Source organism: Chiloscyllium punctatum, chromosome 4 (assembly GCF_047496795.1).
Source record: "Chiloscyllium punctatum isolate Juve2018m chromosome 4, sChiPun1.3, whole genome shotgun sequence".
NCBI classification, from domain to species: domain Eukaryota; kingdom Metazoa; phylum Chordata; class Chondrichthyes; order Orectolobiformes; family Hemiscylliidae; genus Chiloscyllium; species Chiloscyllium punctatum.
In genome coordinates this window covers 99,368,957-99,392,458 of record NC_092742.1, presented here as the reverse complement: position 1 = coordinate 99,392,458, position 23,502 = coordinate 99,368,957, and the positions used below count along the sequence as shown (strand labels likewise).

At 41.3% G+C, this 23,502-nt stretch overlaps 1 protein-coding gene across 2 annotated transcripts in view; it reads right to left on the bottom strand.

Moving 5' to 3' along the window:
• The window catches only part of nusap1 (nucleolar and spindle associated protein 1), a 32,375-nt gene extending 12,184 nt beyond the window's left edge, over window positions 1-20,191 (bottom strand). For both annotated transcript variants that reach the window (XM_072569393.1, XM_072569394.1), the window contains exons 1-6: window positions 19,961-20,191; window positions 10,661-10,726; window positions 9,738-9,899; window positions 9,440-9,635; window positions 5,950-6,072; window positions 773-879 (exon numbers count right to left, since the gene is read on the bottom strand). In XM_072569393.1, coding sequence (XP_072425494.1) covers window positions 773-879; window positions 5,950-6,072; window positions 9,440-9,635; window positions 9,738-9,899; window positions 10,661-10,726; window positions 19,961-20,035 — 729 coding nt within the window. In that variant the 5' untranslated portion in view covers window positions 20,036-20,191. The remainder of the gene's footprint in view (window positions 1-772; window positions 880-5,949; window positions 6,073-9,439; window positions 9,636-9,737; window positions 9,900-10,660; window positions 10,727-19,960) is intronic.
• Window positions 20,192-23,502: the final 3,311 nt, after the last annotated feature.

The window sequence follows — 23,502 nt, the reverse complement described above, 5'->3', positions numbered from 1 at the left end:
GTAGAAATGCTCTAAAGACTTGCAATAATCCCATTTACATTAGGCAACCATAATCATTTCTACTGAAGTGTTGCGGGAAATAGTACATTGAAATCCCAGACAAAAAAGGAAAAAGATAAAAATACCACAGATAAAAACAAAGCTACTTTCTTGAATGTCTGATTTCTGATAACATTAGTACATTACTTGCCCAGAAGATATTGCACAATCAAACCCAAATATCCAATATGTACAAGCTCCTTTCACAGCAGGGCTATTGTACACGTCAGCAACAGGAGCTGTAACTGCATGGTATAATTGATACCATCTGACAGTCTTGGTGAAAGCAGTTAACATTGCAATTAGCATGAAGGGAAACTGGTACTTCTGGTCTGCCTGGCTAGATATCATGCAACAAGTATACTCAGGCATCTAAACTAAAATTGAAGTAAAAATATGAAAAACTATGAGGAAAAAGCAATATCTCCAGAAAACTCTTCTGCACAAGTGACACTCAAGAGTAATGGCTCATTCTTTTTGGAATTCATTCTAAAATACATGGGCACAGTCACTCACCTGCTGAATGCACACATCAGAATTTTAGCATATGCTTCATATAATTTCCTACTACCAGAAACAACTTGTGCTTGGTAGACCCAGAGTGTTGGCAGGTTCAAAGCTGGTGTCATGGGCATTACCCCTCATATAGGCAAACTGTTGTACCTTCCTTTATGAGTATTACAACTAAAGATGTCAAAGGATACAGTCTATGTAATTTTTGACTTGCCCTCACCTGCTTGATAGAGTTACCAAAATTTTCAAAGCGTTTCTTTTTTCGTTCAATGTACAAATCAATTGACTCCATCTTTTTGAAATGAGCTTGATGAATCTTTTTCCAGTCTAGAGAGATATCAAATGCTGTATTAACACATGGATCTCAATTCTAAATATCAGAACATTACCAAAACATGAACCAAAGAATTCCACATTACACAATATCATTAACTTCTTTGTGGTACCTTACCAAAGGGATTTTGGATGTTTATTCATACCCATGTCCACTGTGTTATCCTAATCTATTCTTATTTCTTTAAACATGGTCTTTTAAAAAAAAAAAATCTGAACTGACTTTCAAAATAATTTTCAATTTCTATATGTTTAGTTTACACTTTTAAGCTTCTAATCTTAAACTAATTGCTCTGTTTAACTCCCATTTATGGAAATAAGATTGGCATTTCATTAGGCATTAAAATTAACCACTAAAAAACTGGAGATTTGAAACAAAAACAATTAATGTTTCAAATCCGGTGATTCAAAAATGTTAACTCGGTGTGCTCCCCGCAGATGCTGCCAAAATGACATTCGCCAGCAGCTGATGTTTGTGTTGAATGACTTTTGATGTTTGCCATACCATTTCGGTGTCATTTTAGCTCCTGAAGTTAGCTAAAATAGACATTATAAACACAACATGACAGAACGGCACAGCACAGTACAAGCCCTTTGGCCCTCGATGTTGTGCCAACCCTTTATCAAACTAACCTACATACCCTTCATTTTACTATAATCCATGTGTCTAACCAAGAATCACCTAAATGTCTTCAGTGTATCAGACTCTACTACCACTGGCACGCATCCACTACTCTCTGTATAAAGAACCTACCTTAGACATTTCCCCTAAACTTTCCTCCAATCACCTTAAAATTATACCCCCTTGTGACATCCATCTCCACTGGCTATCCACTATGCCTCTCATCATTGTGTACACATCAATTAAATCACCTCTCATCCTTCTTCGCTCCAATGAAGAAAGCCCTAGCTCCCTCAGAAGACATGCCTCCAATCCAGGCAGCATACTGATAAATCTCCTCTGCACCCTCTCTAAAGCTTCCACATCCTTCCAATAATGAGGCGAACAGAACCGAAAACAATATTCCACATGTGGTCTAATCAGTGCTTTATAGAGTTGCAGCATAATCTCACAGCTCTTAAAACTCAATCCCTCTGCTAATGAAAGCCAACATATCATATGTTTCTTAAATACCCTATCAACTTGGGTGGCAACTTGGAAGGATCTATGGACATGGACTTCCTTCAGTGCTAAGAATCCTGCCTTTAACCCTGTATTCTGCATTCAGATTTAAACCTTCCAAAAAGGAATCACTTCATACCTTTCCAGATGGAACTCCATCTGCCACTTCTCAGCCCAGCTCTGCATCCTGTCAATGTCCTGTTGCAGCCTGCAACAGCCCTCCACATTATCCACAACTCCACCAACCTCATGTCATTGGCAAACTTACTAAACCACCTTTCCACTTCCTCATCCAAGTCATTTATAAATATCACAAAGAGCAGAGGTCCCAGAATAGATACCCATGCAACACCACAGGTCACTGAGCTCCAAGCTGAATACTTTCCGTCTACTACCATCCTCCAAAGCCAGCCAATTCTGTATCCAGACAGTCAAATTCCCTGTGTCCCACACTTCCTTACTTTCTAAATGAGCATACCATGAGAAACCTTATCAGACATCTTGATACAATCCATGTACACCATATCCGCTGCTCTACCTTCAATGTGTTTTGTCACATTCGCAGAAGAATTCCATCAGACTTGTGAGGCATGACCTACCCCTCGCAAAGCCAAGTTGACTATCTCCAATCAAACTATGCTTTTCCAAATAATCAGAAATCCTGTCTCTCAGAATCCTCTCCAATAATTTGACATAATACTGGCTGTTCTGTAATTGCCAGGGTTATCCTCATTCCCTTTCTTGAACAAAGAAATAACATTTGCCACCCTCGAATCACCTGGTACTATTTCAGTGGATAGAGAGGATGCGAAGATCACTATCAAAGAGGCAGGAATTTCTTTTCTTGCTTCCCATTGTAATCTTGAGTATATCCCATCCAGCCCAGTGGCCTTATCCATCCTTATGTTTTTCAAAATTTCCAGCACATCCTCCTTCTTAACATCAACCTGTTCAAGCATATCAGCTCGTCTCACGTTCTACCCACAAACAACAAGGTCCCTCTCACTAGTAAATATTGAAGCAATGTATTCATTAAGGATCTCCCCTACCGCCTCAGACTCCAGCCATGTGCTCCCTCTACTACCCCTGATCGGCCCTACTCTCACTCTGGCCATCCTCTTGTTCCTCACATAAGTGTAGAACACGGTGGCATTAGTGGGCGGCACGGTGGCACAGTGGTTAGCACTGCGACCTCACAGCGCCAGAGACCCGGGTTCAATTCCCGCCTCAGGCGACTGACTGTGTTTGCATGTTCTCCCCGTGTCTGCGTGGGTTTCCTCCGGGTGCTCCGGTTTCCTCCCACAGTCCAAAGATGTGCAGGTCAGGTGAATTGGCCATGCTAAATTGCCCGTAGTGTTAGGTAAGGGGTATGGGTGGGTTGCGCTTCGGCGGGGCGGTGTGGACTTGTTGGGCCGAAGGGCCTGTTTCCACACTGTAAGTAATCTAATCTAAAAAAACCTTGGGGTTTTCCTTAATACTACCCGCCAAGACTTTTTCATGCCTCCTTCTAGCACTCCTAAGTCCATTTTTCAATTCCTTCCTGGCTACCTTGTAACTCTCTAGAGCCCTGTCTGATCCTTGCTTCCTTCTTCCTCTTGACTAGATGTTCCACATCTCTTGTCATCCAAGATTCCTTCACCCTACCATCCTTTCCTTACTTTAGTGGGACAAACCTATCCAGCACTCACAGCAAGTGCTCCCTAAACAACCTCCACATTTCTGTCATGCATTTTCCTGTTTGTGTTCCCAATTTGTGTTTCATAGTTCCTGCCTAAATAGCATTGTAATTCCCCCTCCCACAATTAAATACTTTCCCATACCATCTGATCCTGTCCCTCTCCATGACTCCATAGACAAGGCCAGGGAGTTGTGACCACTATCACCAAAATGCTCTTCCACAGACAGATCTGACACTTGCCAAGCACCAAATCCAATATGGCCCCCCCATCTACATATTGAATCAGGAATCCTTCTTGGACACACCTGACAAAATCTGCTCCATCCAAACTATTTGCACATCAAGCCACATAAGAAAATAATAGGGGAGGTGACCAAATACTTGGTCAGAGATAAGTTTTTGAGGAGTGCCCAAAAAAAAGATGAAAGCAAAAATAGTGTAGGGAGGGAAATCCAGAACTTCAACCTAGGTAACTGAATGGCGGAGTAGTTAAAACACAGGATCCTCAAAAGTTAGAATTATGAGAGTGCAGATATCAGAGGACAGTATGATGGAGCATTAGAGGTTGGGAGGAGTAAAGCCAAGGAGTGTTTGGAAAACAAGAATTAAGTTTTTAAATTCAAAGTGTTGCTTGATTGGAAGACGATGTAGGTCAGTGAGTGACAATGCTGTAAAATTATGCTTTATATAAAAAAAATCAAACCATGCATGCAAATTTCGTGACTCAACTGAACTCTTGTAGGCTTGGACTGAACACTCGTGTTTAACTGTATGAAGCTGAATAAGTCTGGTTAGAGCTGGTGTAGATTGATAAGATATTCTGGAGGGAAAATCTTATGGCTAGAATACACTAGGAACAAATGAGATATCCTCAGGGTCAAGTGGAAAATCAATTATGTGCCTTGGTAACTTGTTAATTGGTTTAAATGTACATAAAAGGAGATTAACAAACTACTTAGGTTATAAGAAAGGAGGGTGGTGAAGCGCTAGTATCTCTACATCTAAGGCTAGAAGTCCAGTCCCACCTGGGTCATAACAATAGGTTGATTAGAAAATATCTATAAGAAAGGAAACTGAAACCATTTTTCCTCGTAATAGAGAGAAAACAGATCCAACAAGAATATTGTCTTTACCCAGGATTCAAAAAGCCAGAGCAGATACAGAATTCCAAAGAAACAAAAGTTTGAAGTAATTGTCAGAGTTGAGAAGTCCTTATATGAATGCAGTCTAGGCTTTTGCATGTTCCATTATCTATAGCTGGATTGGGAAGTATAACCTGTTACGCTGATTAATTACTACCTAATTTACCAAGTCATAATTAACAATAGTTGGTGAAGCTTAGATACATGCAGCAGATGATCTACATCTTATGAAGAGTAGTATGTTGCAGACTAGTCAGGTATGCATTGGAATGGTCAAGTCTGAAGGAATAATGAGGGGTTCAAAATAAAAAGAGCCGAGAAGAATCAAAGGTTATGGGAATTAGAAATAAATACTTTTAGTGATGGAACAAAGGTGACCTTCTTGCTCATCTTGGAGTCAAGTGTGACAACAAGGTTATCATAACCAATGGCTTCTTTATCTTTTTGCCTGAAATGTTGTACATGCCTCCCAGTTCTACTTCATTAGCTTAGTAGCTTATTCAGTAAAAACAGATATGTATAAAAATACCATATTACAGGTAGACTGTCACATGTATGGAATTCATACACACAGTTTACGAAAAGATATTGGTCATAAAGGCAAAGAGGTGTTACAGCACAAGTGCCTGGGGAAATCAGTATTGAAAAAAAAAATGCTGGAAATCACAGCAGGTCAGGCAGCATCCATGGAGAGACAGCAAGCTAACGGATTTGCTCCGACTGGAGGAATGCTTCAAGTTTAATGTCAGCAACAAGTAGTTCCATTATCCCATCATGGATTTGATACAATATGATAATCTGAGGCACAACATAGCAAGACAAATGTAGGAGAGAGTGGCAATGCCCCAATATCAAACTACCATCTTGATTAGAGCTGAAAATGTGTTGCTGGAAAAGCGCAGCAGGTCAGGCAGCATCCAAGGAACAGGAGAATCGACATTTCGAGTATGAGCCCTTCTTCAGGAATCCTGAAGAAGGGCTCATGCTCAAAACATCGATTCTTCTGCTCCTTGGATGCTGCCTGACCTGCTGCGCTTTTCCAGCAACACATTTTCAGCTCTGATCTCCAGCATCTGCAGTCCTCACTTTCTGCTACCATCTTGATTACAATACTTTCTTACCAGGAGTCACATGATTTAGTGCAGTTTTCCCAACTGCAGGAGGAGATTTGAGACCAGATTTCCCAGTCGTTCGAATTAAACGTGGAATTTTGCCAGTCTTTGATTGGGTAGTAGTTCCTGTACCTAAAGAAACACAGCATCAATAATAAACGATTCATCAGACAGTGAAGCTACAATTCAGCACTGCTTGCATGTCAAACAGGGTAAGCAGAATACTATAGACGGAGTTAAGGTAATCCATAACCAATGGGTCAGATCCAAGCTCTGCAATCTTCTTACATCCTGTCATGAATGGTGGACAATTCAACAACTAACAGGAACAGTAGCCTTCACAAGTATTCCTATCCTCAAAATGATGAAACATTTGCAATCATCTTCAGTCAGAGGTGCAGAACAGGTGCTCTATCTCAGTCTCCTTCCAAGGATCCCCAGCATCACAAACTCCAGTCTTCATGTTATACAATGGAATGAATCAATTGGTTGAAGATACTGGATACTGCAAAGGCAACAAGAACCTGGACAACATTTTTGGCAATGGTACTGAACATCTGTGCTCCAAAAATTGCCGTGCCTGAAGCAAATGTTGTTTCAATACAGCTACAAGGCTGAAAAATGTGTTGCTGGAAAAGCGCAGTAGGTCAGGCAGCATCCAAGGAGCAGGAGAATCGACATTTCGGGCATAAGCCCTTCTTCAATACAGCTACAACACAGGCACCTCAGCCAAACTGGACATAAATAGGTCCAGGCATCGGGCAGTGGAGGGGGTCATTAGGGCCAATTGCTTGCCCCACTTCTGACATTACTTTCATGCTCGGATGTCTCGAGAGAAGGAGCACGCGGTGTCCACCAACACCCTTGAGTTGTTCAGGGAGGGGTGGGCACCACAGGGAGCAGAGTGTATTATTTGCCCTTCCAACTCTATTTTCATTTAATCCCTGCCCTTGCCTCCACTATTTGATCACGCAGCATTGCCCTTTGATGAGAAGGGTACTGATTGTCACTGGCCACTTGGGTGTTCCTGATGGTGGAAATTCCTTATGAAGGGCTTTTGCCTAGAATGTCGATTCTCCTGCTCCTCAGATGCTACCTGACCTGCTGTGCTTTTCCAGCACCACACTCTCGACTGGAATCATACCAGCATAAACTGAGGTTGTTAGGGGTTATCATATGAATCCAGGAATGCCTCAGGAGTGTGTCCTAGCCCCAACTGCTTCAATGGCCTCCCCTCTGTTTAGGAATACTTACTACTTGCCTGGATGAATGTGACTCCAATAACACTTGAAAAAATTCAAGATCATCCAGGGAAAAAGGTCCCTGCTCGATTACTACCTGCTCATCACTGTCAACATGCATTCCCTCCATCAGTTAATGCAGTGGGTATATCTATATTACATGGAGCAACGGTTCAAGAAGATGCCTTACTTGCACTTTTCCCAGATCCATAAGAAACAAAACAAATGCTGGTTTTGCCAGTGACATTTTCACCCAATGAATGAAAAGAAAAACAGTACATTTCAATTATTCTCACTTCAGTAGCTAACAGCACTCAGTTATTTTAAAAAAACTGAACGAATGTTATAATTTCCTCAAACTCTAACTTCACAAATTTAAACTCAAACAAACAAGCAAATTGCTTGAATTTGATCAAACCGGTCTCAAAAGAAATGTCATATTTTCCTCCTCTGCCTTACTTTCTGACAAGCTATTTCAGCCAAGCCTAACCTAATTATTCACAAAACACATGGATATAGAACAAGACATCTGGTTTTCTGACATCTTAACATGAGGCTACACTGCTTGTTACATCACTGTTTGCTGACCTGCTGTGCAAACAAGAAACAAAAACTGATCTTCTCCAAGTCAGAATACTCCAGATTGGAATTTCAGACTAGAACTAGTTGGTCACAGAAGAACCCCACCATTGGCGCAGACAAGCCAGAATACGTCAGGCAAAAGTCCCCAGTCTAGATAAGTGGAGAGAGAAGTAGGGAAAAGAATCCAACTGTAAAACTAACCTCCCAGATGGAAAAAAGTGTGCTCAACCAGCATTGTGCCGCTCCCCTCAAATTTGGAATAAAAGGTAGGCACCGTACAAAGTCGACAGTACAGTGCTGGAAAAGTACAGCAAGATCAAGCAGCATCCGAGGAGCAGGAGAATCGACGTTTCAGGCATAAGCCCTTCATCAGGAATGAGGATTGTTGGTTGGGGCTGAGAAATAAATGGGAGGGGGTTGGGGTTGGGAGAGTGGGGGAAGGTAGCTGGGAAAGTGATAGGTGGATGAAGGCAAGGGAGAAAGTGATAAGTCGGAGGGGTGATGGATGGGTCCGGAGGGCAGTGCTGAGTTGGAGCCTTAGGACTCGGATAATGTTTGGGGGGGCGGGGGGGTAATGAGGACGCTGTTGAAATCCACATTTATCCCGTGTGGTTGCAGGGTCCCAAGGCAGAATATGAGGTGTTCCTCCTTCAGGCATTGGGTGGTAACGGTTTGGCGGTGGAGGCAGCCCAGGAACTGCATGTCCTTGACGGAGTGGGAGGTGGGATTGAAGTGTTCAGCCATTGGGGGGTCAGAATGGGGTTGGTGTGTCCCAAAGATGTTCTCTGAAATGATCTGCAAGAAGGCATCCTGCGACACGGTGTCTTAAGTGGTTAGCACTGCTGCCTCACAGCACCAGAGTCCCAGGTTCGATTCCAGCCTCAGGTGACTGTATGGAGTTTGCACATTCTCCCCATGTCTGCGTGGGTTTCCTCCGGGTGCTCCGGTTTCCTCTCACAATCCAAAGATGTGCAGGTCAGGTGAATTGGCCATGCTAAATTGCTCATAGTGTTACATCAGTTAGCCAGAGGGAAATGGGTCTGGGTGGGTGACTCTTTGGAGGGTTGGTGTGGACTGGTTGAGGCCAAAGAGCCTGTTTCCACACTGTAGGGAATCTAATCTAACCAGATGGGACAAATGTGGATTTCAACAGCATCCTCATTTCCCTAACCCCAACATTATCCCAGCCCCAAGTCTCCAACTGCCCTCTAGACTTGTCCATTACTTCCCACTCCCCCTCGCACTCTGCACAAAGTCATTTAATGTTCAATTAAAAGCAATTAGTATGATACACAAAACTCCCACAAGGAATCAACAGCTAATTCCTTGTCCTCTGTCTTTAGCCAGAGGGGACTAACTCACTCAGGACAAAATTGAACTGAGGCCATTTTGGAAGTTTTTTCAATTGGGAACTTCCTTGAAAATATATAATGACAAAGTGCATCCATCTGCATAAAATAAAAAAAGTGAAATGTTAAATATTTCTACTTACTTTGTTAGGACTGACTGTCAAATATTCTGAACTGTACATCAAAAAAATTCAGATTCCAGTAAATTCAATTTAAATAACGCATTGGCAAAAGAATAGACTGCGATCCACTCCAACATTAATTATATCCCGAGAGAGCCATTTGGAGTGTGTATGCAAAGAAAGTTAAATAATTGCCTGACACTACCTTTGGATGTATCAGTTACTTTCTCATTTGATACATGAAGTGAGCACTGGGCGACAGGAGCACTTTCATCAGCCGCATTTCCTGTAATTTCATCCTTTTCTATAGAATCCTCAAATTCAACATGTCGTTTTTTTTGCCTCCTCTTTAAATCAGAACCTTCTGTGCTTTGGCACTTTTCCAAATGAGGGGAAGGTTCCTGAAACAAATATTTCATCGTGAAGTAGTATTTGACTATTTCATAACAGGTAAAATTTCATGCTGGACAGTGTAAGTAGTAAATTAGTGAAAAGTGTCATACCATTGAAGGCTGTTCATTTTCAGAAGCTGTAAAAATTTGTGAATTAAGTGATTCATTTTGATTGTCATTTGGCAATCTTTCTTTGCCCCGTCGTTTGGTCACATTAGAGTCTTCCCACTTTTCCACATTAACTGTATTACCCATATTCTCTTCTATAGCAGCCTGAAAACAAAGACCTTGAATATGCTTCAGCAACATCAAATTAACATTTATAATAATTCTGCTTTCATGCAAATAAAGTTCCTTCTGCTGCATCACTGCATTCAAATATGGCACATCCTATTCATTAATGCCAACAACCATATGCAACCTCTCCTCAGGCTAAAAGCTATTAAAGTCAATGGATCCCCTTTCACTCCCCACCCACCATGAAATATTGTCCTCTTGTCAGTTTTGTAAGCCAGATCTTACAGTTTGGAACACAAAAAATACTATTATCCAGAAGCAGCAGCTAGATGATAAGTTTAAGGATTCATATCAATCTCACATTCAAGATAAGCACAAATAACAGAATATGGATACTCATTAAGCAGTGTCTGCAGGTAAACAAGTAGTATAACTTGGAGGTGGCCATTCAGTCCTTCAAATCTATTCCTCCAAGTTGGTATCAGAAATAGCACTGGATAAGAATGTAATTTAAGCCACTTCTTTCTATGCTGTCCTCTTGCACATCCCCAATTTTCATCACAGCATAATGGCAGCTGTAAATTATGGAATTCCTTATCTAAATCTCTCCAATTCCCTCCAACTTAAAACTTCCTGTTTGCCCAAAGCCTTTGGTCATATTTCTCTGGGCCACCCCAATTAACTTAACCGTCAAGTTTTGTTTGATACGAATGCCCCAAGGAATTCAGGAATTTTAAGTTACCATACAAATATGAATTATTCTCAAATGTTTTAAAGATTAATTTCCACATACAAACCTTCAAAGCAGGACCATCCTTCTGCTCTTGGAAGAATTCTTGCAAATTTTTCAGTAATTTGTCTGCCTGTATTAGAAAAAAAAAGAGTAAAAGTGAACAGAGAAATTATTCAACTTTAGGAGATGATATCATTTTTATGAAAACAGCAATCATTTGTACTGTTCACATAAAGCTCCTTTGACCAAATTACAAACAAACTTAAAACATAAGAAACATAACTTAAAGCTTCAACATCATTTGAGTCTAACAATTCACTTTTGCATGTTGTGGCCAAGTTATGGATAGCGGTGTCAGAGGCTGCAACTTTCCTTCCTTCATGTGATTGAGCAGGAATTTCTCCCGCTCTGCCATTGCAGTATGTTGGAAGTTACAACTTCAATACCAACTTGTTGAACTACACTGTGAACACAAGTTCCTTGGCCAGCAAGTACTGAAACCCAGAGGTTCTGCAGGGACATTAACATCTGCACCAAAAGATACGCCTTGCAAACTTATATACCATCTGTACTGTAATGAAACATCAAGACACTTCACAGAGGCATTATGAAACAAAGTATGAGCTATACAAAGGAACATTGGGTCAGGTGACTAAAACTTACCTCCTTGACCAAGATTTTGAGTTTGGTCTTAGAAGGATATTTTTTTTTAAAAAAGGCAAATAAATATAGGGGGAAATAGGTTCCAGAATTTAGGTCTCAAGCAACTGGGAGAGCAGCCACCAAAGAGAATAGTTAAAATTGTAGAGGCACAAAAGATATGAATTTAAAGGACAGACTGATTAAAGAAATAACAGGGACAAGGTCATAATGAGATCTATAAATCAGGATGACAACTTTAGAATTGAGAGGTTGCTTGATCAGGAGCCAACATAGGTCAGCGAGTACAGGGGTGATGGGGGAAAACAGGACAAGACTTGGGCATCTTAGGCATGGGCAGCAGAATTTCACATGACCTCAAAAATTAAAAATTAGGCATGTCAGAGACCAGGTCAGGAAAGTGTTGGAACAATAAAGTCTAGAGATAACTAAACCATGCATGAAAGTTTTCTGCAGCAGATTAACTGAAACAGATGACATTACAGAGATGGATGTTGGTGGTCTAAACTGCATGAATAAGGGGTCAGAAACTCATCCTAGGATCAAAAGGTAACACCAAGGTTGCAAAACAGACTGGTTTAAACTCAGACTGTTGTCTAGAAAGAGGATGGAGTCAGTAGCTTGGGAAGAAGTTTAGACTGAGAGTAGAAAACAATGGTTTCAGTCCTTCCAATATTTAGAGGAAACTTCAGCTCATCCAGAACTAATAAGTTTGACAATTCTCAAAGTTGGAGTCAAGAGATATCTAGTTGATAGAGAGGTAGAACTGGGTGTTTCTGAGTATGATAAAATTAGCACTTTGCATTCAGATGATGCCAGAGGAGAAACATGTGGATAGGAAATAAGAGGGGGCCATGGATTGAATCTTGTCATCACTGGATATAATAGCTTAAGAGGAGAGGCAGAACAATTGCAGGTGATTTGTCTACAATTAGGTGGACTGTCAAAAGGCAAAGAAAAAAGGATAAGTTGATTAACTATGTTTAAGAGTACAAACAGGTTGAAGATGTTAAGGGAATATTTATCTTCAATGTCATTTATGACATTGATAGTATTTACTCCAAGGTCCCTCATATTTCTTAGCATATTTGCGTAGCTTGTTACTAGCTTCCTAATTCAATCACCTCATTTCTGAAGATCAAATTCCATCTGACACATTTCCACCAATCTCACTGATGATATTGTTCTGAAAATCAACCAATACCCAAATTTTATATAATCTGCAAACATCTGAATTGTTTGTGCCTCACATGCAAGTCTAAAATTGTGGATGCGTATCATGAACAGCAACACTGAATTTGGTCCTTTGCTAAAACCTTGTCAAACATTGATTTTTAGACGAGATTTTCAACTTGAATAAAATGGCAATTAAGTCATGAAAAATGAGCTAATGTAAACGAATTTAGGTTAAGGGATAGATAAATAGAGATAAAGTGCTGGACATTTAAGGGTATATCTCAGAATCCACAGAATGTGCCAATGAGAAAGAAAAATTCCAAGGAAAAATTGACTTAAAAACCCCCCACAAATGCCAAGAAAATGGATATAACTACACAAATAAGTGATATATTAAAAGAAACAAGTTCACAGATTCTAATGGACCTCACTTTAAAGTTTCGAGAGAGGTCGCTAATTTGATTCAGGAAAGATCTTATTAGATTGTAAAATAGCAAGTTTTATCGCTTTCCTGAAAAAAGGAAGACAGAATTCAGGAAATAATAGGCCAGTTTTCTTCACATTTGTCATTTAATAATAGCTTTTATCACTTTCCCTGTAAATTATAGCAGGACATACTATCCCATCCAATATTGCATACAATGCTTATTTTCACAAAGGAAGCATAAATACTCGTCAAGAACTATGCTCACTGTTAATGTGTAGTTAATCACATCATGTTTGACATTAAAGAAAGAAGGTGGCTCTTAATTCTGAGCACACACAACATGGGGAACATCTGTACCACTGGGACATTGAGAGGGAGAAGATTGAGCATATCAATAAACTCTCCACAAGAGAGTGGCTGAGGGAGTGATAGGTAGTATCACCATCTCTTGGCTGGAAAGTCCAGTTCCATGTCCAACTTCAGAATGTGACAGCCACAGAGGTATGTCATCATACATCCAAATAGGTTGATTAAAGAAAAACTTGCCGTAAAAGAAATGTATCTTGATTTCAATTTCTTCAAATGGCTTGTAAATCACTATCTTCCACCTCCACACAAGTTTTTTTTTAAGGTTTGTGATCAGTTCCACATGGGATCTGTGGATATGACCATCACCAATTTGTCTTGGTCCATCCATGTTGACACATCAGTCAAGAAAGCATAGCAACACCCTACATTCTCAGAAGGCTAAGGAAAATTGGCATGTCCATAAAGAGTATTACAAATATTTATAGATGCACTATAGAATGCATCCTTTCCGGATGCATCACAGCATGTTATGGCAACTGCTCTTCCCAAGACAAATAAACTACAGAAAGTTGTGAATTCAGCCCAGTCCAAATCACACAAATCAGCCTCTCATCCATTGACTCCATCTATACTTTCCACTGTCTCAGGGAAGCAACCAACATAATCACAAAGACCAAAGTTGGTGTAAAGATTTGCAGCTCGGGTGCCAGTTGCCATTGTTGTGGATATGTTTGCTGAGCTGTGAATTTGCTTTGCAGACGTTTTGTCCCCTTTCTAGGTGACATCCTCAGTGCTGTGAAGGACTACTGTACTGTGTCCGTTGGAACTTTTGGTTTCTTTCCTGCTGCTTTCAGTTGCTGGCACAGACAATAATGACCACAAATTTGACAACAAATGGGACAACACAACAATAATAGGTCAAGCCAAACAGAGCACAGCCAGAGAATGCCTAGAAGCTTAGCACTCATTCACAGATTTCATCAATAAGCACACTGACCTAGACCCAAAATACCAATCATTGCAATGAACAATTAGAACCGGCAACCAGAAGCAGTGGGAATGAAAACAAATAAATTCCAAACAGCATAGTACATCAGTGCTTTACAGGAAGCTCCACTGCACTAAGGACATCACCTAGAAAGGGGATGAAACATCTGCAAACCAAATTCACAGCTTGGCGAACATAGCCACAATTATAGCCCCCACAGTGATTCAGTAATTAGCACTGCTGCCTCACAGCACTGAGGACCTGGGTTCGATTCCAGCCTCGAGCTACTGTCTGTGTGGAGTTTGCACATTGTATGTCTGCATGGGCTTCCTGCGGGTGCTCCGGTTTCCTGCAACAGTCCAAAGATATGCAGGTTAGGTGAATTGGTAGTACTAAATTGGCTATAGTGCTCAGGGATGCGTAGGTTAGGTACATTAGTCAAGGGTAAACATAGGGTAGGGGGAATGGATCTGAGTGGGTTACTCTTTGGAGGGTTGGTGTGGACTTTGGAGGGTCTGTGGAAGGACCTTTTCTCACACTGTCGGGATTCTATAAATACAATCACCCAACTATAATCAAAGACCCCTCCCACCCGTACTCGACACATATGAACAGCTTCAAGAACAGCTTCTTCCTGCTGTGATCAAAGTTTTGACTGAACCTGTTTAAAGGTTAATGTGGATCTCTGTCTGCACCTTCTTGGTAGCTGTAACGTTGTATCCTGCACGCTTGTGGGAGAGTAACAGAATGATCTGCCTGTAAAGCACATAAGAAACACTTTTCACTGAACTAGTGACAATAATCAAACATGATAAACAAGGTCCCTCTAATCCTCAGCACCCCCAGTGTGGAAACAGGCCATTTGGCCCAACAGATCAACACCAACCTTCCAAAGAGTATCCCACCCAGACCCATTGCTCTACCTTATTACTCAACATTTTCCCTGACTAATGCACCTAACCTACACATCCCTGAACACTTTGGGCAATCTAGCTTAGTCAGTTGACCTAACTTGCACATCTTTGGACTGTGGAAGGAAACCAGAGCACCCAGACACAGGGAAAATGTTTGTGTGGAGTTTGCACAGTTGCCTGAAGTTGGAATTGAACCCGGATCCCTGGTGCTATGCAACAGCAGTGCTAACCACTGAGCCACTCAAAGTACTAATCTTTAGTAATTTCCAGGATACCATTATTTATCATGTAATGCCTTCCTTCATTGGGGAAGCTAATGTGTATTACTACACATTTTTCCAAACAGAAGAACATTTGCTACTAGAAGTTGGAGTTATCCTCATGAAGCTGCCACTCTTAACTCTCAAAGTCATGCTACAGTCGCAACTATGTCAAACTATGAATTGTGTCCTCAGTCATTTTCCTCATTCAGTAAACAGTGCTTCAAAATACTTTACAAATCATTGAACATCTCTATCATTATCTAATTTTCCAGCTTTTGTTTACTACAGTCCATCCACATGCACAATATGGCTATCACTGAGGAAACAAGACAAACACTAATTCCACTTTAACACACCGTTTCCTTTTCACTTTTTCCTGCAAAGTTATGCCTTTTATCTCTCCACTGTTAGGTACTCCATTCTTCACATTCCTTGACCCAGCTCTTCTGCTCTAAATTTATTAACAGGCTCTATATAAACAAAATCTGTGGTTTCTTCAACATTCCATACCACTGGCTAACTTTCTAGTAGAAAATAGACTCATGTTGATAGAATGCTGCATAATCCATTACATAACCATTACTTATTGCCAAATGATTCAACACTCAACCTATAAGGGAAAGTCTACAAATGAATTACTAAAAACTAAAAAGACGTTTATGCATTGTGCTGATTTCATTTTATAAAACCATACAAGACAAGGGCTGGGTTATTTACTCCAGGCTAAAACAATAAAGGGTGGTAAGGACAAGCGAGGGAACTATAGACCAGTGAGCCTGACCTTGGTGGTGGGCAAGTTGTTGGAGGGAATCCTGAGGGACAGGATGTATTTGGAAAGGCAAGGACTGATTCGGGATAGTCAACATGGCTTTGTGCGTGGGAAATCATGTCTCACAAACTTGATTGAGTTTTTTGATGAAGTAACAAAGAAGATTGATGAGGGCAGAGCAGTAGATGTGATCTATATGGACTTCAGTAAGGCGTTCGACAAGGTTCCCCATGGGAGACTGATTAGCAAGGTTAGATCTCATGGAATGCAGGGAGAACAAGACATTCGGATACAGAACTGGGTCAAAGATAGAAGACAGAGTGGTGGTGGAGGGTTGTTTTTCAGACTGGAGGCCTGTGACCAGTAGAGTGCCACAAGGACCGGTGCTGGGCCCTCTACTTTTTGTCATTTACATAAATGATTTGGATGAGAGCATAAGAGGTACAGTTAGTAAGTTTGCAGACGACACCAAAATTGGAGGTTTAGTGGACAGCGAAGAGGGGTACTTCAGATTACAACAGGATCTTGACAAGATGGGCCAATGGGCTGAGAACTGGCAGATGGAGTTTAATTCAGCTAAATGCGAGGTGCTGCATTTTGGGAAAGCAAATCTTAGCAGGACTTATACACTTAATGGTAAGGTCCTAGGGAGTGTTGCTGAACAAAGAGACCTTGGAGTGCAGGTTCATAGCTCCTTGAAAGTGGAGTCGCAGGTAGATAGGATAGTGAAGGCGGCGTTTGGTCAGAGTATTGAGTACAGGATTTGGGAGGTCATGTTGCGGCTGTACAGGACATTGGTTAGGCCACTGTTGGAATATTGTGTGCAATTCTGGTCTCCTTCCTATCGGAAAGTTGTTGTGAAACTTGAAACGGTTCAGAAAAGATTTACAAGGATGTTGCCAGGGTTGGAGGATCTGAGCTACAGGGAGAGGCTGAACAGGCTGGGGCTGTTTTCCCTGGAGCGTCGGAGGCTGAGGGGTGATCTTATAGAGGTTTACAAAATTATGAGGCGCATGGATAGGATAAATAGGCAAAGTCTTTTCCCTGGGGTCGGGGAGTCCAGAACTAGAGGGCATTGGTTTAGGGTGAGAGGGGAAAGATATAAAAGGGACCTAAGGGTCAACGTTTTCACGCAGAGGGTGGTATGTGTATGGAATGAGCTGCCAGAGGATGTGGTGGAGGCTGGTACAATTGTAACATTTAAGAGGCATTTGGATGGGTATAGGAATAGGAAGGGTTTGGAGGGATATGGGCCGGGTGCTGGCAGGTGGGAGTAGATTGGGTTGGGATAACATGTCGGCATAGATGGGTTGGACCGTAGGGTCTGTTTCTAAGCTGTACATCTCTATGACATTCAAAGTTCTCCAAACAAACACACTACTGCTTTGGTTAACTTAAGCAAATAATTTCACCTTCAATTATTAGATGATAACATTTGCTCTTGGAAAGCAGTATATCATCTGACTTACCACAAGTAAAGTGACAATTATTTTCAGAATAGAAAGTCTGCCTATGCTGAACTACAATACAGAACTCCAATATCTCACTGAATAGTTAAGAATTTCTGCAGATTACTTGATTAAACTTAGGCATACCATCAACTTAAATAAATTAGACGGCTAAATAGTCAACTTAATTTGATCTGGTCATTGCAGTATAATCATATCCATGGACTGGACTGACACCATGGATACAAACCCATGTTAAATTATCCTTCACGAATTCTTCTACTTAACCAGACGTAGTCTAGACATCTGGATTCTGTTCTGCATTGTAGAGGCTGCCCTCTTATACTAGGTTGTTCCATTCCGATTCTGCTGCATTTCTCAATCAAGATTGACCACTGTAACTTACAACAAAATCAAGTATACACTAAAGTATAGAGTACTCATTTTTGTATTACAACTTTCTATTAAGCAGATCTGTTTGTTTTCAAATTCCATACTGCCATCTACCTCGATAACCTTTGATTCCCTTTTGCCTAGCAAGAAGTATTCAATAACTCAGTCTCCACCATCTTGAGGTGGATGTTCTATTTTGGAACTCCATCATAAAGTGTTCCTCGTCATTGGTCTAAAAGACACTATTAATTTTGAAGCAGTGCCCACTCGTTTTAACCTGACCCTCAGGAGGAAATATCCTTTCCACATCCACCAATACAAGACCATTAAGCATCTTTATTGCATGCTCAATTAAGCCACCCCTCACTCTATGCTCCAATGGAAACAAGCCAAGTCTGCTCAACCTTTCGACATAAGACAACCCATCCATCCCAGATATCAAAGCAAATAAACCCTCAGAAATACCTCCAACAAATTTACATTCTTAAATAAAGGAGACTGAAACTGCACACAAAATGAAATGCAGTCTTATCAAAGCCCACTATAATTACATAACCTCCCATTTTCCTACTACATAATTCAATTTGGCAAGTTTTGTTTACTCACTTATCTATATCATTTCGTAGACTTGTCATCCTCAGTACTTGCACTGGAACATCTACATTGCTCAGAACCTCAATTCTGTAGTTGTAATTCTGTGGTTTTAGTAATACTGTTTTTTTAAAAAATCCTTTCCCACTAGAGCAAACTTGACATTTTCCCACATCATGTTCCTTTTCTAGAGTTTTTGCCTATTTGTTTGACCTATAGGATGTTGTGAAACTTGAAAGGGTTCAGAAAAGACTTAAGGATATTGCCAGGGTTGAAGGATTTCAGCTATTTCAAAGGGCAGCACAGTGGTTAGCACTGCTGCCTCACAGCGCCAGATACCCGGGTTCAATTCCTGACTCAGGCGACTGACTGTGTGGAGTTTGCACATTCTCCCTGTGTCTGTGTGGGTTTCCTCCGGGTGCTCCGGTTTCCTCCCACAGTCCAAACATGTGCAGGTCAGGTGAATTGGCTATGCTAAATTGCTCGTAGTGTTAGCTAAAGGGGTAAATGCAGGGGAATGGGTGGGTTGCGCTTCGGCGGGTCGGTGTGGACTTGTTGGGCCGAAGGGCCTGTTTCCACACTGTTATGTAATCTAATCTAATCAAACCCTTCCTATTCATATACCCATCCAAATGCCTCTTAAATTGTACCAGCCTCCACCATTTTCTCTGGCAGCTCATTCCATACACGTACAACCCTCTGCGTGAAAAAGTTGCCCCTTAGGTCTCTTTCAACCTTTTCAGGGATATTATTACACACCTTTATAGCAGGTGGTATTGAACCCAGACCTCCTGCCTCACTGTCTCTCTACCTCTAGCAACCAGCTGGTGTGGTTCTTGTGAACTAAAATCGTCACCTCTAACACAACTACAAAATTGTATGTTTCGTTAAGTCTGCCAGGTACAGGAATATTAAGCTGGGCTACTTTAGATCTGACTGCAGGCGAGAATAAAAATGACAATTTTAACGATACTGAACTTCCTAAGAAATTGGTCATCGTGGAGGTAGGCAATATTCTTGATTTAAAGGAATACAGAACACGTTTCAGCCATCGTTCATTCAGTTTCAGAGATTACTGATGCATTTATACCAGTAACGAGGTAAAAACAAATCGCGGATTTTATTTAGTTATAATACGGTACACAACGCTCCACAACCATCAATCCATGGGGTTTCCAAACCCAAAAGGGACAGGTGAACCCCGCCAGTGAGAGCACCTCTTCTTAAATAAAGGTGATCGATGCCTCCCCGGTGAGGTGCCTGCCATCTTGCGGGGAAATGGAGGGTGAATGGGCAGAGGGAGCTTGAGAACTGGACTGCACCGATTCCCGGGGCTGGCGGTCCGGACATGGCCACCGGAGTCAGAGGGCCTGAGGACGGACACCACCATGTTGATGCCCCCGGAGCACACAGCACGTACACCGACCTTGAGATTGGCCCGGAGGCCGTGCTGCTTGGCCAGCCGCTGCAGCTCGCTGTACCGGAGGTCGTGTAGTTCCATTGCCAGGGGCTGTGCCCGAGGTCTCTGCACTGGCACTAGTCCTGGAGCCGAGGTCTGAACGCTCGCTCTCTGCCTGGGTTCAGGGTCTTGCGGGGGAAGAAATAGAGATGTCGGGCCGTTCGCGCTTCGTGACCAACCGCCAGCGCTCGGATTTGAATCTCCGCTCCCCGCCCGCCCATTGGCTGACCGGGGCGACAGCGACGCCGCTGTTACCCAATAGGACCGACCATGGCTACGGTGCCCCGCCTCTCCACCCCACTCAATAGCAGCGCGAAGGGACCACGTGATACCATTGAGTGACAGCCACGGTGTCCAACCGAATAAAAGCAAAACACGGTTGCGATCTGTAATGAAAACACCACGTGCCGCAGAAACTCAGCAGCACTGTTACTATTTGTGGACAAATTTTTTTTAAAATGAAGTAACGTCAGGTTAAAGTGGAACAGGTTTATTTGAAAGTACGAGCTTTAGGAGCGCTGCTCTTTTGTCAAGTAACTAATATTCGTGGAGAGACAGGAAATACGTTCTGACGTGTCTCCTCCATGCCAAACATTTTGAGTAGTTGCACCACTTTCTGCTTCTATTACTGTATCCAATTGCCACAGTTTTGAAGCAGTGCCATCAGGTTGAAACCTCCTCGTTATAATGAAAAGGTCCATTCTACTGCTATAGCCACTAGAACTAGGGAATTTAGTCTAAAAGCAATGCGTTAAAAAATTACACAACATCAGGTCATAGTGCAACAGGTTTATTTGGAAGCACTAGCTTTCAGAGCTCTACTCCTTCATCAGGTGATTGCAGAGAATAAGATTGTAAGGCACAATTTATAGCAAAAGTTTACAGTGTGATGTAACTGAAATTATATATTGAAAAAGACCCGGATTGTTTAAGTCTCTCATCTTTTAGAATGACCATGTTGATTTCTGTTCTTTTTAAAACTTTTTTAAAAAGTTACATTCTCAAGTGAACTTTAACAATTGGTGTCGTGTCGGCCCAGATAATGTATTGAAAGTGTTAGCTTCCCTGTGCCACAATGGTCAAACTGATTATAATCTAAAAAAACAGATTTACAGAATCTTACATGGATTCATAGAGTTTTTGAACAAAGTAAAATGTTAATTCTGCAAGTACAAATTCATCCCACAAACGTATATGTATGTGTGTGCATGTGGGTAGGTGTGCGTGTGGGAGGGGGGGTTGTTATGAGTGTTTGCAGCAGGTCCAGCAGCATCAGTTCAGAGAGCGAATATAAATAATGTTTCAAGTTAATGCTTCATCAGAACTGGAAAGAAGTAAACATGTAGAGACTTTGAGAAACAGGTAAGTTGCACAAGGACAAAAAAAAAGTGTGAGATAGGGTGGAAGACAGGAGAGATTGACTGACAGAAGAGTAAGTCCTCCAGAGCCAAAGGGAATGGAGCACTAAAATAAATGGTGCTACTAAGCCAAAAAAGAGAAAAAAATCAAAAATAAGCAAAGGAAAAGAAACAAAATGGGTCAAAGGTACTCTGAGGGAAATTGGTGATCAAGACCTAGACTTCGGGCAGAAGCATATTTAGGTCAATGGGCATTTTACAACTTTTAAACTTGATGAGGGATTTGTCACTATATTATCCTTAGGACTAAAAGAATACAGCATACAGCAATGGAACCAAGTTAATCCAGAAGTTAAAGCACTTAAGCTTAATGGTATGTTACAAGCAACTCTGCATCATAAAGCTGTTAGTAGAGAATGTATATGGACTTTATAATCAAGAATTCTCATTCGTGAGCATGACTATGTCTGTTGACCCAAATCCTCTTCAAATACAGAAGGAGCTACATCAGAACAAGCAGTAATGGAATAACAGATCAAAGAACATTCCATTTCTGAACAGATGGTTGAAAGAAGAACCATTGGAAGTTTTCATAGGCCTCCCTACACATGAGGAGACCCAAACAGAAAACAAAATTCATCAGGATTAGTTATGTTGCCATAACAAATTTGTTTTGCACGATTAGCAAGATTATACTGCAACTAAACTGGATTGGCAGAAATGTTTTGTCGCTGCTTTCAAAAGTTTCAAAGAAAGTTGAAATTGCAAGAATCAGCAAGACTTGTGTGAGAAGACATAATGCAACAAGCTGTATACCCCACTCGAGTTCATTAGTGAATTGACAACTGAGTTAACCCAGAGTGCAATGAAGTTTTGTGAACAAATAGCAATATCAGATACAGCTTGTTATTATTCAGGAGGCATGTGTTCAATCAACATTTCATTTCTTTATCTTCCCCAGAATAATCCTCAATACCAGTGACAAACAGAACACTAAGTAATTCTCAATCAGTACAATGGAGGTGAAAGCATGTTGGTTTCACCAATACTACAGTCACTGCAGGTGACTGAAAGCATCCAACCTCAGCAAAAAGTTGAAGAGTGTCCAAACTTCAACATACAAACAGAGATTAAACATCTGCGCACACAATTTAAGATACTCACCCCCAAAATCTGACCACCATCACCCCCAAAATCTGACCACCATCTTACAAAGCACAAGTCAAGAATGTAATGGAATGCTCCCCACTTGCCTGGATGGGTCTAGCTGGGACAAATAGGCTGGGACCTTTTTCACTGTAGCACAGAAGGCTGAGAAGTGACCTTATAGACCTTTATAAAATCATGAGGGGCATAGTTAATGTTAATAGCAAAGGCTTTTTTTTCCCTCAGGTAGAAGGCATATTTTTAAGATAAGAGGAGAAAGATTTAAAAGGGACCTGCAGGACAACGTTTTCACTCGGAGGATGGTTCATATGTGGAATAAACTGCCAGAGGAAGTGGTAGATGCAGGTATAGTTACAACATTTACAAGTAATTTAAACAGGTACATTAATTGGATAGATTCAGAGGGATATGGGCCAAATGCAAGTTTAGTTTGAGAAACTTAGTTGCCATGGATGACTTGAGCTGAAGGGTCTGTTTCTATGCTCTATGACTATGGAAACAGACCTGGGAACACCACCACCTGCAAGTTCATTTCCAAGCCATTTAATGTACTAACTTGGAAATATAGTGCCATTGCTTACAGTCACAGGGTTAAAATCCTAGAATTCCCTCCCTCAGGGCATTGTGGGTCAACCTACAGCATTTAGACTGCAGCAGTTCAAGAAGGCACCTTCTCAATGGCATCAAGGACATGCAATAAATGCTGGCCCAACCAGCAATACCCACATCCCATAAATGAATAAAAAAAACAGATGTGGTGCTTTAGTTGTATGGAAGCAATCACGAAATGGGACACAATGTCTGCAAATTCAGACATAATCAAGAAGAAATTACTTGGTTTGGAGATACTGTCAAAAGGAGAAAATTGCATGGGCCAAAAATCCAGGATACTGTAAAAGAAAGACCTGCTTGTTTCAGCAGGGTAGCCATCCTCATCGAAGAAATTGATGAGGTTAAATATCCTCCAGAGCTGCAACAAAGAAA